The sequence below is a fragment of the Pleurodeles waltl genome, chromosome 7, assembly GCF_031143425.1.
Source record: "Pleurodeles waltl isolate 20211129_DDA chromosome 7, aPleWal1.hap1.20221129, whole genome shotgun sequence".
NCBI lineage: Eukaryota > Metazoa > Chordata > Amphibia > Caudata > Salamandridae > Pleurodeles > Pleurodeles waltl.
Window position 1 is genome coordinate 1,069,220,737 of NC_090446.1, and position 13,835 is coordinate 1,069,234,571.

The 13,835-nt window shown below is 42.5% G+C and overlaps 1 protein-coding gene across 1 annotated transcript in view; it reads right to left on the reverse strand.

The window, feature by feature from the left end:
* Positions 1–1,902: 1,902 nt before the first annotated feature.
* The window catches only part of DGKE (diacylglycerol kinase epsilon), a 199,774-nt gene continuing 187,841 nt past the window's right edge, over positions 1,903–13,835 (reverse strand). The window contains exon 11 of the mRNA XM_069200013.1: positions 1,903–9,060. Within this exon, the coding sequence (XP_069056114.1) occupies positions 8,863–9,060 (198 nt within the window). The 3' untranslated portion in view covers positions 1,903–8,862. The remainder of the gene's footprint in view (positions 9,061–13,835) is intronic.

Consider the following 13,835-nt stretch of genomic DNA (forward strand, 5'->3'; position numbering starts at 1 on the left):
AGTGTTGCCCCTTACTTTCCTACATGCCAACATCTGTGAAATCACCTGAAATGACCAGAACACGTGACAACCAACCATACTAGATCCAAGGCACTAGAACCCTTTACATTACAGTGCTGAACTCTAACCATACTGTTAAAGAACTGGTGGCACAGAAAATATATTACTTTCCAGACTAATAACGGCATACCTAAAATAACGGACAGAACATATCTCTTGAAGCACCAAAATAAGAAAGCCTGCAGTACATGCATGATACCATGATACTAGACATGTCAACTAGGGCTACATAAAATACACACACACTTCCTTTTGCTCGAGGTTATAGTTACCTTCATTGCAGACTACTTTCCTTAGGACTAAAACATAATGTGATTGTGTGTCACTAAATGTGTCAGACTGACTGCGGAAAGTATATGCCTGTTCATGAACCAGGTTTTCATAAAACAGTTCCTTTTCAATTACCCCATGCCTTTTCCAGCCATACTCACAGTTACATACACTGGGTGATGGTGGTGAAGAACAGGGACAAGAAGGACACAGCAAAGCCTACTACCACAGGTTGTAGTGTCCCCCAATCTAGTCTTATCATTTGGCCCACAAAGCATTAAAGGCTCCATCATCAAGCTGCCAGAATGTTTTTAGATAGTCAATTATGCCACCTTGATAAGAGGCCAGTCATATATTTAATGTGTACTTATGCCAAATAGGAAAAGTACTGTGGCCTGATCTCAACAATGTCCAATCTTCTTGTGAAAGGTTGATCCCCTTGTTTGTCCAAGATAAAAGATGAAACTCACCAAAAGACACCCAGTACCTCTAAAATCCCTTGTTAGTAGACGAAACCGACTTCATTGCAAATTGTGTAATTATACACTTTTGTCCACTGTCTTGCTTACTCCTGGCAACTGCTTTATCTCTCAGCATCCTACCCCACCTGATGGTGAATGTACTTTGACATATCCTTCTGAATAAAATTATTTCAAAGTTGAATTTTGGGAAACTGAGTTTAACACACACATTTTAAGCCCTGGAAGTAGTTCTAATAATTTTCCTAGATTCAAAGTGTGATTTTTGGCTTCGAGATAGGATTTTCTGCCCTACATTATTTTGAGAATAGTAATCTTTCAGAAATCGTCCATTTTAACCTCCAAAGAGATATTTTCCTGCTTGTAATATACACAAGCAGTCACAGCTGTTGCATTTCTACAATAATTCTTGATTTCTTCCTGTATCTCTTACCTTGCTACTAAGTACTTCAGCAATGCCATGTTTAGTTACCGTTTCTTTAATGTTATACCCAGGCTAGCCCATTCAACAGTGGTTCTGACAAGCATTTAGCTATATACTGACAACCTACATTCAACAGCTACTTTGACACACTCCTGAAGAGCTGATGCTAAGAAAAGGCGCTTTATCCTCGAGTGCACTTTGTTTAGAACAGAGAATCATTTTCGTCTCAGGAGTAGAGATGCAACAGTCTCCAACTACTTTACAAAGCTAATACTTTGAATACATGCCTTAAGATCTTACTCGAGGAGGGGCCTGGAACAGTCTACCATCCATTCCTGGGAGTGATAGTCCACTTTTCATTGATCACTATGCTCAGGTCAACAATTAAATACCCCTCGATAAAACTAGGCATGTGGTGGAACAGTTCACAGAATAGTGAATCCTGTCCATGATCATAACATTAACTGCAAAGATTGTTAGTTTTAGTTAATCATCACAGGAATACCTGGTTTGGCTTTTTTGCCACAGCACTTAAAATAGAAACCAGTATGTCTCACTAGAAGAATATTTTAGCAATTCACTGCAATGTGTTTGAATCGCAATTCTCACAGGTGCTCCACCACCATTGGGTCTGTACTACGGGAAGAAATATGCAAAGCTTACATTACATGAACACACATGACTTTCAATGTTTATTTTCATCTAAACAATGTGCACTGTGCTCGAGAGCATTTTTTGATGTGAACAGCTGTACTTACAAGTGAGAAACAAACATTTTACAAAAGAACGCTCGAGTGAGCATGTATGTGTTTTCACAAATACACTTCATTGTTACCCTCCCACCAAGTGTCTTCCAAGGACTGGAATCATGACAACATTTTAAGATATGCACATGAGATATATCCTCATAGGTTGAGTCAAAATAATAATCACATATGTAGGTAGGTCAGTAGTTATCCGGATAACATGGTGCAGTAATCGCACTCAATGAGGGAAGTTCAACACCTCTCTTAGAATTAAACAATAACAGACGCATTTCTCATGACTGATGTTATGGCCAAGAACATCTTACAGTCTCGGACAGTATATTACAATTGGCATGCTTTACAAAACAGAAACAGATAGAAGCCACAAGCAGAAACACTGTAGAAATGAGGACTGAAAGAGACTGTTGGGAAATTAATGTGCACACATAATAGAGTGAATAGAGAGTCCTACGGGATAGGAATGGGAAACGGCAAAAGCAAACAATGTTTGACTAACTTCTGGGGTGAGAACAAGAAGTATTAGAGAGAGGAAGAAAATACAAAAAATGGCCTGATTCTGAAAGATGTTTTCAGACCATGATAAGGACTGGTGGAATTTTACTCTTACAAAATGATCCTGCAAATACGGAAATTCTGCCAGTAGTGGGGGAATTTCTGCACTAAGATAGATAGGTTTAGGGGCATGTTTTGGGAGTTAAAATGTGGGCGTACTTCCAAAAATAGGTGGACACCTTGCTGGTCCTTTCACATTCTGGAATCACACACAAATTTCGTTAGCGTAGGAGTAAGAGAATCCAACAACAGAGGAATTATAATGGAAGGGTTCCTTCACATGAAAAAGAAAGAAAATGTTAAATGGGCTGATGAACCTTTCTTATGTTTTACCATGTGGAATATTCTGCCTGGTTTAAAAATTGGCTTTTACTCCAGGTTCCCTCGCAGTCTGGTTGCCCCCTGTGCCATCTCTGATCCTGGTTGCTTGATCATTGTTGCCTCCATTCGTGCTCTACGTAAGTGCTCCTCATCCACCTGTTCTGTTCAGCCTTTGTCCCCTTGTATTATGTTTGCTTTGACCGTTTTTTCCTGTTTTATTTCGGTTTGCTTGTTTTTGTCAGCCTCTGCCCCCATTGTTTTGTCTGTTTTCTTCCTGTTTTGTCAGCCTCTTTTCCCCAGGTGTTTTTTAATCTGTTTCTCCTCCTCCCACGTCACACCCTTGCCTTCCCGCCTTGATAGCCCGCCCTCCTCCATCCAGCGCCCCTCCCACCCTAGGACCTACTCAATGGAGGCTGCAGCGCGACAGCGCAGTGGGCGAGCCACCAGCGTGCCAAAGGCAAGCCCATCTGAGCCTTTCCGTGCCTGGACCGCGCCCACCGCCAGGAACCCTGGCTCTCCCACTATCCACCGATACTCATCCTCCAAACTCTTGGATCTGGCCCCTTGAGAGCAAGACATCCTCTGCTGCAGAACATCTCCCCAAACCAGGGTCGGACATTTTGCCTGCCTCTGATGCCTCTTTGCCTGCATTGCTGAGACCTCCACCGGCTCTGCACCAGCACCCCCAACCCAGAGAAACAACTCCACTGCCTACTGCTCAACGTAAGTTCTCTCTGCAAAAATGCCACGGAAATATGGGACGCCATTAACACCTACGTTGATGTTTATCAAAGAGACCTGGCTTACACCCACATCGACCCCCAACTTCACCTGTGCCACCCAGCAATGCTACAAGCTGATTCACAAAGACAGTCTCAATAAACAGTGAGGAGGCATTGCCATAATTTATAAGGACAGACTCCTTTGCACCACCGTTGAGGAAATGACGTCCCCCCTCATGGAACACCTTAGTTTCCTAATTCAAACCGACGCCAGAACTACCATCAGAGGAATGCCCGTGTGCAGGCCCCCGGGACCATGACCTGTCTCTTGCAAGGCAATCACCGAATTCATCACTCCCCTGGTCATCGACTCAAGACACTTCATGCTTCTAGGAGGCCTCAATTTCCACCTAGACAATCCCAACGACCACTACGTCATCAACCTTTTTGACATCCTAAACAACCTCAACCCTAAACACCAACAAACCCAATCCCTCTGGCAGCCTCGAGCAAGATGCTGGCAACCTCTCTAAGTGGATCCTCAACTGTGCCAACAACGTCACCCCCCCACAAGGAACTCCATCACCAGAGGATCCAGCAAGCCCTCCAGCTGATTCTCCCCTGAACTCCACACACTAAAGAGAGAATGCAAATGGCTAGAAAGAGAATGGTGCTGGAGCAAAGACCCAACAGACCGCACCAACTTCAAGGGAGTACTCAACAAATACCATCTACACCTATGAGAAGTAAAAAAGGATGCACTACTCAGACGGATTAAAGAAAGCAACAACCACTCTAAAGAGCTCTTCAAAATCGTCAAAGAATTCTTCTGCCCAGCAGCCACTGACAACACTATCCGACCCTTCACAGACCCTCTCTGACTCACTAGCTGACTACTTTTACGACAAGATTGCAACAATCAACAGCAACTTTCACCCCCAACACACCAGCACCTACCACCTCCTGACCCCATCCGACGACACCCTGAGACACCTGATCACAAACTGGAAGACCCTGTCCATCCAGGAAACAGCAGCCCTTAAGAGTTCAACCCACTACAGCTCACCCAATGACCCATACCCCCACTACATCTTTAACCTTGACCAGAAAGAGATCAGCAGCATCCTCACACCAATCCTCAACGCCTCCAACATGACTGCCACCATCCGAAGCATGGAGGCAAGCAGAAGTCAAACCTCTCCTGAAGAAACCATCCACAGACCCCAGCAAACTTAAAAATTACCGCCCGATCTCACTACTCCCATTCCCAGCCAAGGTCCTGGAAAGAAACATCAACCGACTACCCTCTGCAAACCTGGAAGAACACCAGCTACTGGGACCTCCCAATGTTGCTTCTGCGCTCACCACAGCACTGAGACCATCCTGACTGCCGAGGAGAGAAGGCAGCCCTGATGCTCCTCGATGTCTCAGACGAATTTGACACTGTCTCCCATTTCACCCTCATCTCCTTACTCCACCACATAGGAATCCGAAGCAAACCCCTCAAATGGATCCTTGCCTTTCTCACGGGTCGCACCCAGAGAATCCACCTCCCACCTTTTACCTTGAAGCAGAAGACATCGTATGTGGTGTCCCCCAGGGTCTTCACTCAGCCCCACGCTTTTCAACACCTACAAGATGCTATTGGTCATTATTGTTTGTTCTTACAAACTCAACACCACACTGTATGTCAACAACATCCAGCTCATTCTATCCGTTTCCATGGACCACGTGAATCCCAGAACTAACTTTAGCAGCACCATGACATACGTCACCAAGTGGATGTGATCCAACTGCCTGAGGCTGAACACAGACTAGACAGAAGTGATCATTTTTGGTAACTATACCTCCCCCTAGGATGACACCTGGTGGCCCTCCACGCTCGGACAACCCTCTACTCCGACTGACCATGCTCGCAACCTAAGCATCATCATCGACCGTAATCTCTCCTTCAAACAGCAGATACATGCAGTGGCCTCCTCCTGTTTCCATATCCTCCACATGCTGCAGGAGATCTTCGGATAGATCCCCAACGAAGCCAGAAAAATGGTAACTCAAGCTCTCAAAGCTAGCAGACTGGACTATGGAAATGCCCTTTATGCCAGACTCCCTGCCCATCTCTTTCACTGCCTCCAAGCCATCCAGAACGCAGCAGCGAGACTCCTCCTGGACTTTCTCAGGAAAACCTGCATCTCCCTCACCTAAGACGTCTCCAATGGCTGCCCATGCACAACAGTTGCAATTTCAAGGTTTTCACCCTCACGTACAAAGCCCTCCACAACATGAGACCCAGTCTCATCAATCACAGACTCTCGATCTACCAGCCTGCCAGAGAACTCCGCTCAACCTCCTTCGCCATCGCACAATTCTGACGTGCTTGCCACAGCCGCTGGGGAAGTCGCTCCTTCCACTACCTCACTACCAAGGTCTGCAGTAACCTCTTCCTTCACCTATGTATCATGCATACCCTCCTCGACTTCAGGAAGGATCTCAAGACATGGCTCTTCAATGAGAGTGTACCAGCTCACAGCGATTATCCTCAGTGCCTGGATAACCCCTGTGGAGAAAAGCTGCACTTTACAAATACTGACTGACTGATTGATACTACCAGAAAATAAGACAGCCACAGATTTCAGGACTACTCATGGAAGCTTTGGAAAATGCCATCAAATTTGGACATTTCTTAATTTTTCAGACTATCCTATGTAAATCGAGTCAACCCACACCAAACTTAACAGGAAACATAGCAAGACCATTAAGAAGATCTGAACTGGCATTTTACTGATTGCCATAACATTTGCATTCAAGAGCGCCTAATGTGATCAATAACAGGAAAATAACTGAGAAGAATGAGTTTAAGCAATATATGAAGAAAAGGAAAAAGTCACCAACTATGTAAAGAGAGAGTCAAGTAAGAGAGATGAAGGGGTGGGGGGAATGCAAACTAACAATCCTTGTGGACAAAATGTCCTTCATCAAATTGTAGAGAACAGGAAACAGAGAGAGTCTACCACAATATGATCAACACAGTTGAAAAGGTCTACTTTTTAAAATTGCATTTACCATGTTGGCATATATTGAACTATCACACCTGATACCCCTAGGAAATCTGCATGAGTATCAAAAGACTACCACTATATTACTGACAACCAACCAAATATTGCTATATGCTTGGATTACATTTTCAACTGGGTGAATAGTTCATTTGAGTGAATGGAGCTATAACCTAAGTTCTGGTGTCAGAATTAATAATACTCTCTTCTTGCTCTTTCCCTGGTCCTTTGGCTTTGCAACAGGTCTAATAATTTCACCATAAGTAAGCTACCCTGGAGCTATTTTCAAGAATGCCCCACATCAGTGCAGTGGCCAGGGAGGTAAACAGGAACACCCATACCTACCTATGATTCTTCCTTTTTCCCTGACCTGTCATTGAATGGAGCTCTTAAGAATGTAGATTATGGCACACTTTAACTACTGGAATTTTATAAACTCAGGACACACAAAAAATGTCACTGACAGTAAAAATAGGTTTCCAAAATGAGTCTTAACCTTTGCAAATGCAACCACATCAAATCAGCACTGAATGTGCCTCATAAGTTTCTAGTAGGTAGATGGATAAAGTTTAAGCTTATCTGCATTGTCCACAAATCTTACTGGTAAAACAATTATAATCTTTAGTCGTCAACTGTTCCACAAACAGAAACTGTTGTTCCTCAACTGCAGACCTCCTCGCCCACATATGCTTCAACATCTTAAACACATAGCCAGACTGTTGGGGATCAAGGGTTCTAAGCTATGGAATGCTTCTCTGAACCCACAACTGGGAGTCAAATCAAACTGCATGAGGTTCAGAAGACATGTGAAACACAATTGTTTAAACCTGTCAACAATTTTTTTGCCACCAAAGAACACTGAGCAGAACCCTGCCTCACTGCTCAGACTCTAACACCCTTCAAAGTGTCCAAAGCTGACTCTTTCTTCAGATGAATATCAGTATTCTGAAGTAGCACGCTGCAAACTCTCAAGGAATTGATGGGAGAGGAGTTAGAGCTAGGATAAATGATGTCAGATGACCAGAGTAGAGGACAAGAGTCAAAATCACAATGACATAATCAACTATAGTGCAAAATTTCTGTGAAGACAGACGTACATTACCAATGAACTAATGAATTTAAAGCATGAAATTCATAGAGAGTTTTAGGATGACGACTGCTCACTTATAAGCTCCTTTCCAGAAATGACAACTATGTGTGATATTTTCTCGCCTCAGGTACATCCACTTCACGTGTACTCTTGGCTACATTGTATATATTTGGCAACAATGAGCTGTATTTGAAGAACAGTATTCTTCTGCCTCACATATAAATACATAAATAACGTTACAGAGGATTCTAATGTAGGATCCTTATAGCTATAATTCCTGAAGGCATTTTTCTTTATCATCACATTTAAAAAATATTAGTGCATACCTTTAACTATTATTAAGTAGGGGTACACTAACATTTCCGTGGAATAAACACATTGTTTTTGAATTGCAGTTTTGAATGTGAAACCTGCATGGTTTTGGTTTAGAAATAACATTATTGTTAAATGGTTCCTTATGCTTGTTCAAAAGTGAAGTAAAATGGCTGTCTGTGGTTCTCTTATCCGTTGGTAGCACTTAAATGTTTTTAATTTGTTAATACACACACACTACCAGATCTACCACCCGAACAATACACACAGGACAGTCACACACAGGCACTATATGAGACAGATAATTCACTTCTGCCTAGTCTGTGTTCATTAGGAAACTCCACAGTCACTACTGCTTTTTGCTAGATTCCGATGTCTTGGGTTTCTAGAGATACAATGAAGTGCTACAAAAGGAAATCTAAGTTGGCTTTAGTTGAACTCTGGAACTAGTTATAGGTCCATTGGTTTCCGTCTGGATTACTTTTTAACCTTTTGAATGGCCTTTCTTCTTTGTGCTAGGACACACGTAGTCCAAAGTCCGGGATTCGTGTATAAAAATGGGACCCAGAAGTAACTGCTTGCAAATGGCTCCTTACAGGTTACACAGAATAGTTCAGCCATATGCTTCCAAGGAGAGAAAATATTATATCTTCCCTGTGTGTGGCGCAGTACATAACACACCTCACAGCAGTGAACACATATTTGCTAAGAAGCAAAACATAACATTCAAGCACAATGACCTGTTCAAGAAGAATATTAAAAGGAGCGACAATGGCTGATTACTAATTCTTGGATTGGCACTGAATGACGGGTTAGATTTCTTCATCTGTTTGGTCTCCTTCCTTGGTGTCTCCCTGCTCAGAGGAGCTGGATGTATCATCATCTGACTGCTCCCCTGAGTGAGATAACATGAGAGCATGTGTCTTGTGGGTAATGGTGACCGTGCAAGGGCCCTGTGCCCACGGCTCTCCATCCACCTGCATAGGCATCTTCGAGCTTTTCAGGATCAGCTGCCAGCAAAAAAACATGGATTAGTCAAGACTTACGATTTTCAAACGTGACTGGGAACTCTCTGATACAGAATTTACAGTAAAGCAAATCATTTTTAGTGTTTTCAAAGGTAACATACATTTCGCACTCGCAAGGTGATCTCTTTAATCTTTGACCTAAAGGATTGCACGGTTTGGCTTTCCCTCCTCTAACTTTTTTTAATGTTTGGTGACCGACAACTGATACGGATGCATAACATGATGGAGGTGTTCCAGCATAACATGAAATTTATTGTGGAACACAAATATCATGTCAAAAATATCGTGAGCAGAATACAGAAAGTAGGAAAATAGTTTTTGGGTACTTTATATATAAGTTTTAAATACAGTTGAATATATTCTCGTTTTTATTTTGTACTGTTGTATTAGTTTAATGGGAAGTGTGCATAATGTTTGGTGTAAATGATCTGACTTTTGATTTGGTAATACATTCAAAGATTTATACATTTTATTTTAAATTATGTATCGACGGGTTGTTGGGTTAGTGCTGTGTCCTCGCTCCTATGTTGTCAGGAGATTCTAGAATGGAATCTTTCTATCATAACGATGACGTGTCATAGTGGGGAGAGGGACAGAGCAGTTGGAATCTCATGGAGCAACAGTCTTCTACCACTTCTCTCCTTTTTTGCTGTAACTACTTACCTCAAATAAATATTTTCCTTCATATTGTCGTGGAGCACAGCATCATTTATTTCAGTGATGAATATTTGAAGAACAGAAACCTGCTGTTCCGGCCAGAAAAGCATCCTTGTCTATGGTCTCAGAGTTTTCTGCATTCCTTTTGTCTCAGCTTTAGCACCGCTCCAGTGGGAGAGTTCCGGTGATGTTTCACAGCCTCTTTGCAGAAAAGATACGGGGACTAGAGTTTTTTGAAGGTCCCACTCAGACCATTCATCAGCGCCATCTTTCTGCAGCAGTGTTGAGTACATGCATGCATGCGTGGCATAAGTAAACTTATTGTAGATTTCCGTAGCCACTTTGGAAAAGGCTGAAGCAAGCTTTTTTATTTTTTTTCCACTTCCAACTCGTGATGCTGGCAGGCTATCATGTCAATGAGGGGCCGTTTTTGAAAGCCCTACCTTATACTGAATAAACTATATAGTTGTGCCCATGGACAATTTCTTGTCTGTAAACAGTCTCTTTGGAATTTCAAATTTAAGCACATTACTACTAATGTGGTAGTGAATTTATTTCCTTTCTTCACAGATTTAACTACCCTTCAAATTCTCCTGGACATGGATATACACAATTGTGCACAGTGAATATATATGCCAGAAGCATTTTTTTTTTTAAACTCATAATTCTTTAATGGCGGTGTAACATGCATGCTACCACTTCTCCTCCATTTTTACAACTTTCCGGTGAACCACTGATTAGAGCATTTAATGCACACCTAGGGCTATTGAAGGACTAAAGTTCAGGCCAGAAAGCTATGAAAGGAAAATGCAACTTACTCAGTAGACATCAGTTTGTGGCATGTAGTGCTGTAGATTCACATGCTTTGCATAAGTCCGCCATATCTAGTGTTGGGCTTGGAGTGTTACAAGTTGTTTTTATTCAAAGAATCTTTTTGAGTTACGAGATTGAGTGACTCCTTCTCTCAGTGATATAAAATAATTCTGCTACAACCACCACAGGCTTCCGGGGAGGAGGGAGGAGGGAGGGCGCATGTGAATCTACAGCACTACATGCCACGAACAGATGTGTACTGGGTAAGTACAATTTTCAGTTCAATGGCATGTGTGGCTGTAGATACAAATGCTTTGCATAGACTGCTTTTTAGTCTCCTCTAAGTAAGCGGTGGCTAGCCTGTAGGAGTTGGAGTAGCCTGAAAAAGTGTCCTGAGCACTGCCTGGCCAACATTTGCTTGCTGGCGAGCTAAAACATCTACACAATAGTGTTTAGTGATTATGTGTGATGTAAACAAAGTAGGAGCTTTACAAATATCTGCTGTTGGAATGTTTCCTAAAAATGCCATACAAGCAGCTTTTTTCTGGTAGTGTGTGCTCTGGGAGCTGTAGGTAATTGTCTTTTAGCTTTAAGATAAGAAGTTTGAATACACTTGACTATCCATCTAGCTATCCCAGTTTTTGAAACTGGATTGCCTTAATGAGGCGTTGAAAATGCTACAAAAAGCTGTTCAGATTTTCTCAAACTTTTAGTCATATCAATGTAATACATAACAGCTGATTTTTACATTTGTTGTGTGCAGAGCTCTTTCAGCGACTCAGTCTGGCCGTGGGGAAACAGAACAGGTAACTCAACTGATAGGTTAATGTGAAATGGTGAAACTACTTTTGGGAGAAATTTAGGGTTTTGTCCTAAGGACCACTCTATCTTTCTGAACTTGGAAGAAAGGTTTTACTAAAGTGAAAGCCTGTATTTCATTTACACGTCTTAGGGAACTGATAGCCACTAAAAGGGCAACTTTCCATGAAACAAATTGCAGAGAGCAGGTGTGCAGGGTTCAAAAGGTGGACCCATGAGTCTAGTAAGGACAACATTAAGGTTCCATATTGGTGGTGAAGGAACCCTGGGTGGAATGACTCTTTTAAGGCCTTCCATAAAGGCTTTGATTACTAGAATTCAGAATAAAGAAATATGTTGTCGGTTTTGGAGGTAAGTAGCTATAGCTGCTAAATTAAGTCTTTAGATGAGTATGCTAAATTTGCCTTTTGTAAATGTAGCAGGTAACAAACAATGTCTTGTACTGATGCTTTGAGTGGATTAATGTGTTTAGGTTGACAGTAGCAAACAAAATGTTTCCATTTTGCAACATAACACTGTCTATTTGTAGGTTTACGTGCTTCTCTAGGAATGTCCATACATTCAGAGGGGAGTTGTAAATAACCACACTCTATGCTTTCAGGAGCCGTATCGCACGTTTGAGTGCTTTGGGGTCTGGATGTCTGATTTGACTTCATTTTTGAGTCAGAAGGTCTGGTCTGTTGGGGAGTTTCTGGTGGGGAACCACAGAGAGATCCAACAGTGTTGTGTACCAAGGCTGACGTGCCCATGTGGGAGCTACAAGGATCATGGTGAGTGATGCTTGTCTCAGTTTGCGAACCAGAAATGGAATGAGTGGGAGAGGTGGAAAAGCATAAGCAAATATCCCTGACAAATGAATCCATAGAGCATTGCCCTTGGACTGAGGGTGTGGGTATCTGGACACAAAGTTTTGGCATTTTGAATTTTCTGCGATGGTGAAGAGGTCTATTTCTGGTGTTCCCCACAGGTAAAACTATTGGTGAAGTACTTGTGGGTGAAGTTTCCATTTGTGGACTTGTTGCTGCATCCTGCTTAGAAGGTCTGCAAATTGGTTGTCCATTACTGGCAGATATTCTGCCAGTATGTGAATGCAAAGGTGAATTACCCATTTCCATATTGTCTGAGCAAGAAGGGACAATTGAGACGAGTGTGTCGCCCCTGTTTCTACAGATAATATATGGTTGTCATGTTGGCTGTATGGAACAAAACCACCTTGTGAGAGAGTTGTGGCAGAAATGCTTTGAGCGCTATAAAGACTCCTAGCAACTCCACGTAGCTGATGTGATAAGTTTGTTGAATGGGATCCCATCTGTCTTGTATTGTAAGGCTGTTGAGGTGAGCGCCCCAACCTATCTGTGATGCATCTGTAGTAAGAGTGATCTGAGGCACAGAGTCTTGAAAGGGCCGCCCCTTGGAAAGGTTGGTGGGATTCCACCATTGCAGAGAGAAGTGAGTCTGGCGGTCCAACAACACTAGATCCTGGGGATGGCCCTGTGACTGAGACCACTAACGAGGAAGACACTGCTGTAATGGACACATGTGTAGTCTGGCATGAGGAATGATGGCATGCAGGAAGCTGCATCACTAGTCTCACTGTGAAAGTGTGGTTCTCCTGCAACTGAAACAGGAGAGTTAGGAAATCTTGTACCCGGGCTGGGTTTGGATATGCCAACCCTTAGTGAGTATTGAGAATTGGTCCCAGATAAGGCTGAATCTGTGAGGGTTGGAGATGGGATTTGAGAAAGTTGATTGTAAATCCCAGAGTGTGTAGAAGCTCTACTGTGTACGGAGTATGATTGTGACATTGTTGGATGGTATTGGCATTGATGAGCCAGTCGTCTAAGAATGGAAAGACATAAATATGTTGTCTTCTGAGGAATGCAGCAACTACTGCTAGACATTTTGTGAATACACTAGAAGCGGTTGTTACCCTGAATGGTAAAACCTTGAATTGATAGTGTTTTCCCGCAATTACAAATCTGAGGTATTTGCAATGTGCTGGATGCGTGGGAATGCATGCAAAAATAAACATCTTTGAGGTCTATGGCTGTCATGAAATTGCCTTGCTGTAGTAAGGGAATAACATCTTGCAGAGTGACCATATGGAAATGCTCTAAGAGGATGTATAGGTTGAGAGGTCTGAGATCCAGAATTGGTCTTAGTGACCCATCTTTCTGTGGTATAAGGAAGTAGGGACTATACTCCTAACCCTCGTTGAGACAGGGGAACCGGTTCTATAGCCCCTTTGAGAAGAAGGGAATGTACCTTTTCTTTTAAAATAATGAGATGGTTGTAAGAAAGTTTGTGAGCATGAGGGTGAATATTTGGTGAGGTGCAGATGAGTTTTAGACAGTAATCATGTTGGATAACTAATAGAAAAAAGTGATCTGTTGTGATATTGGATCATTGGGAATAGAAATTTCCTAGTCTTCCCTCAACTGGAGAGATGTGTGCTGGAGGAATCTGTA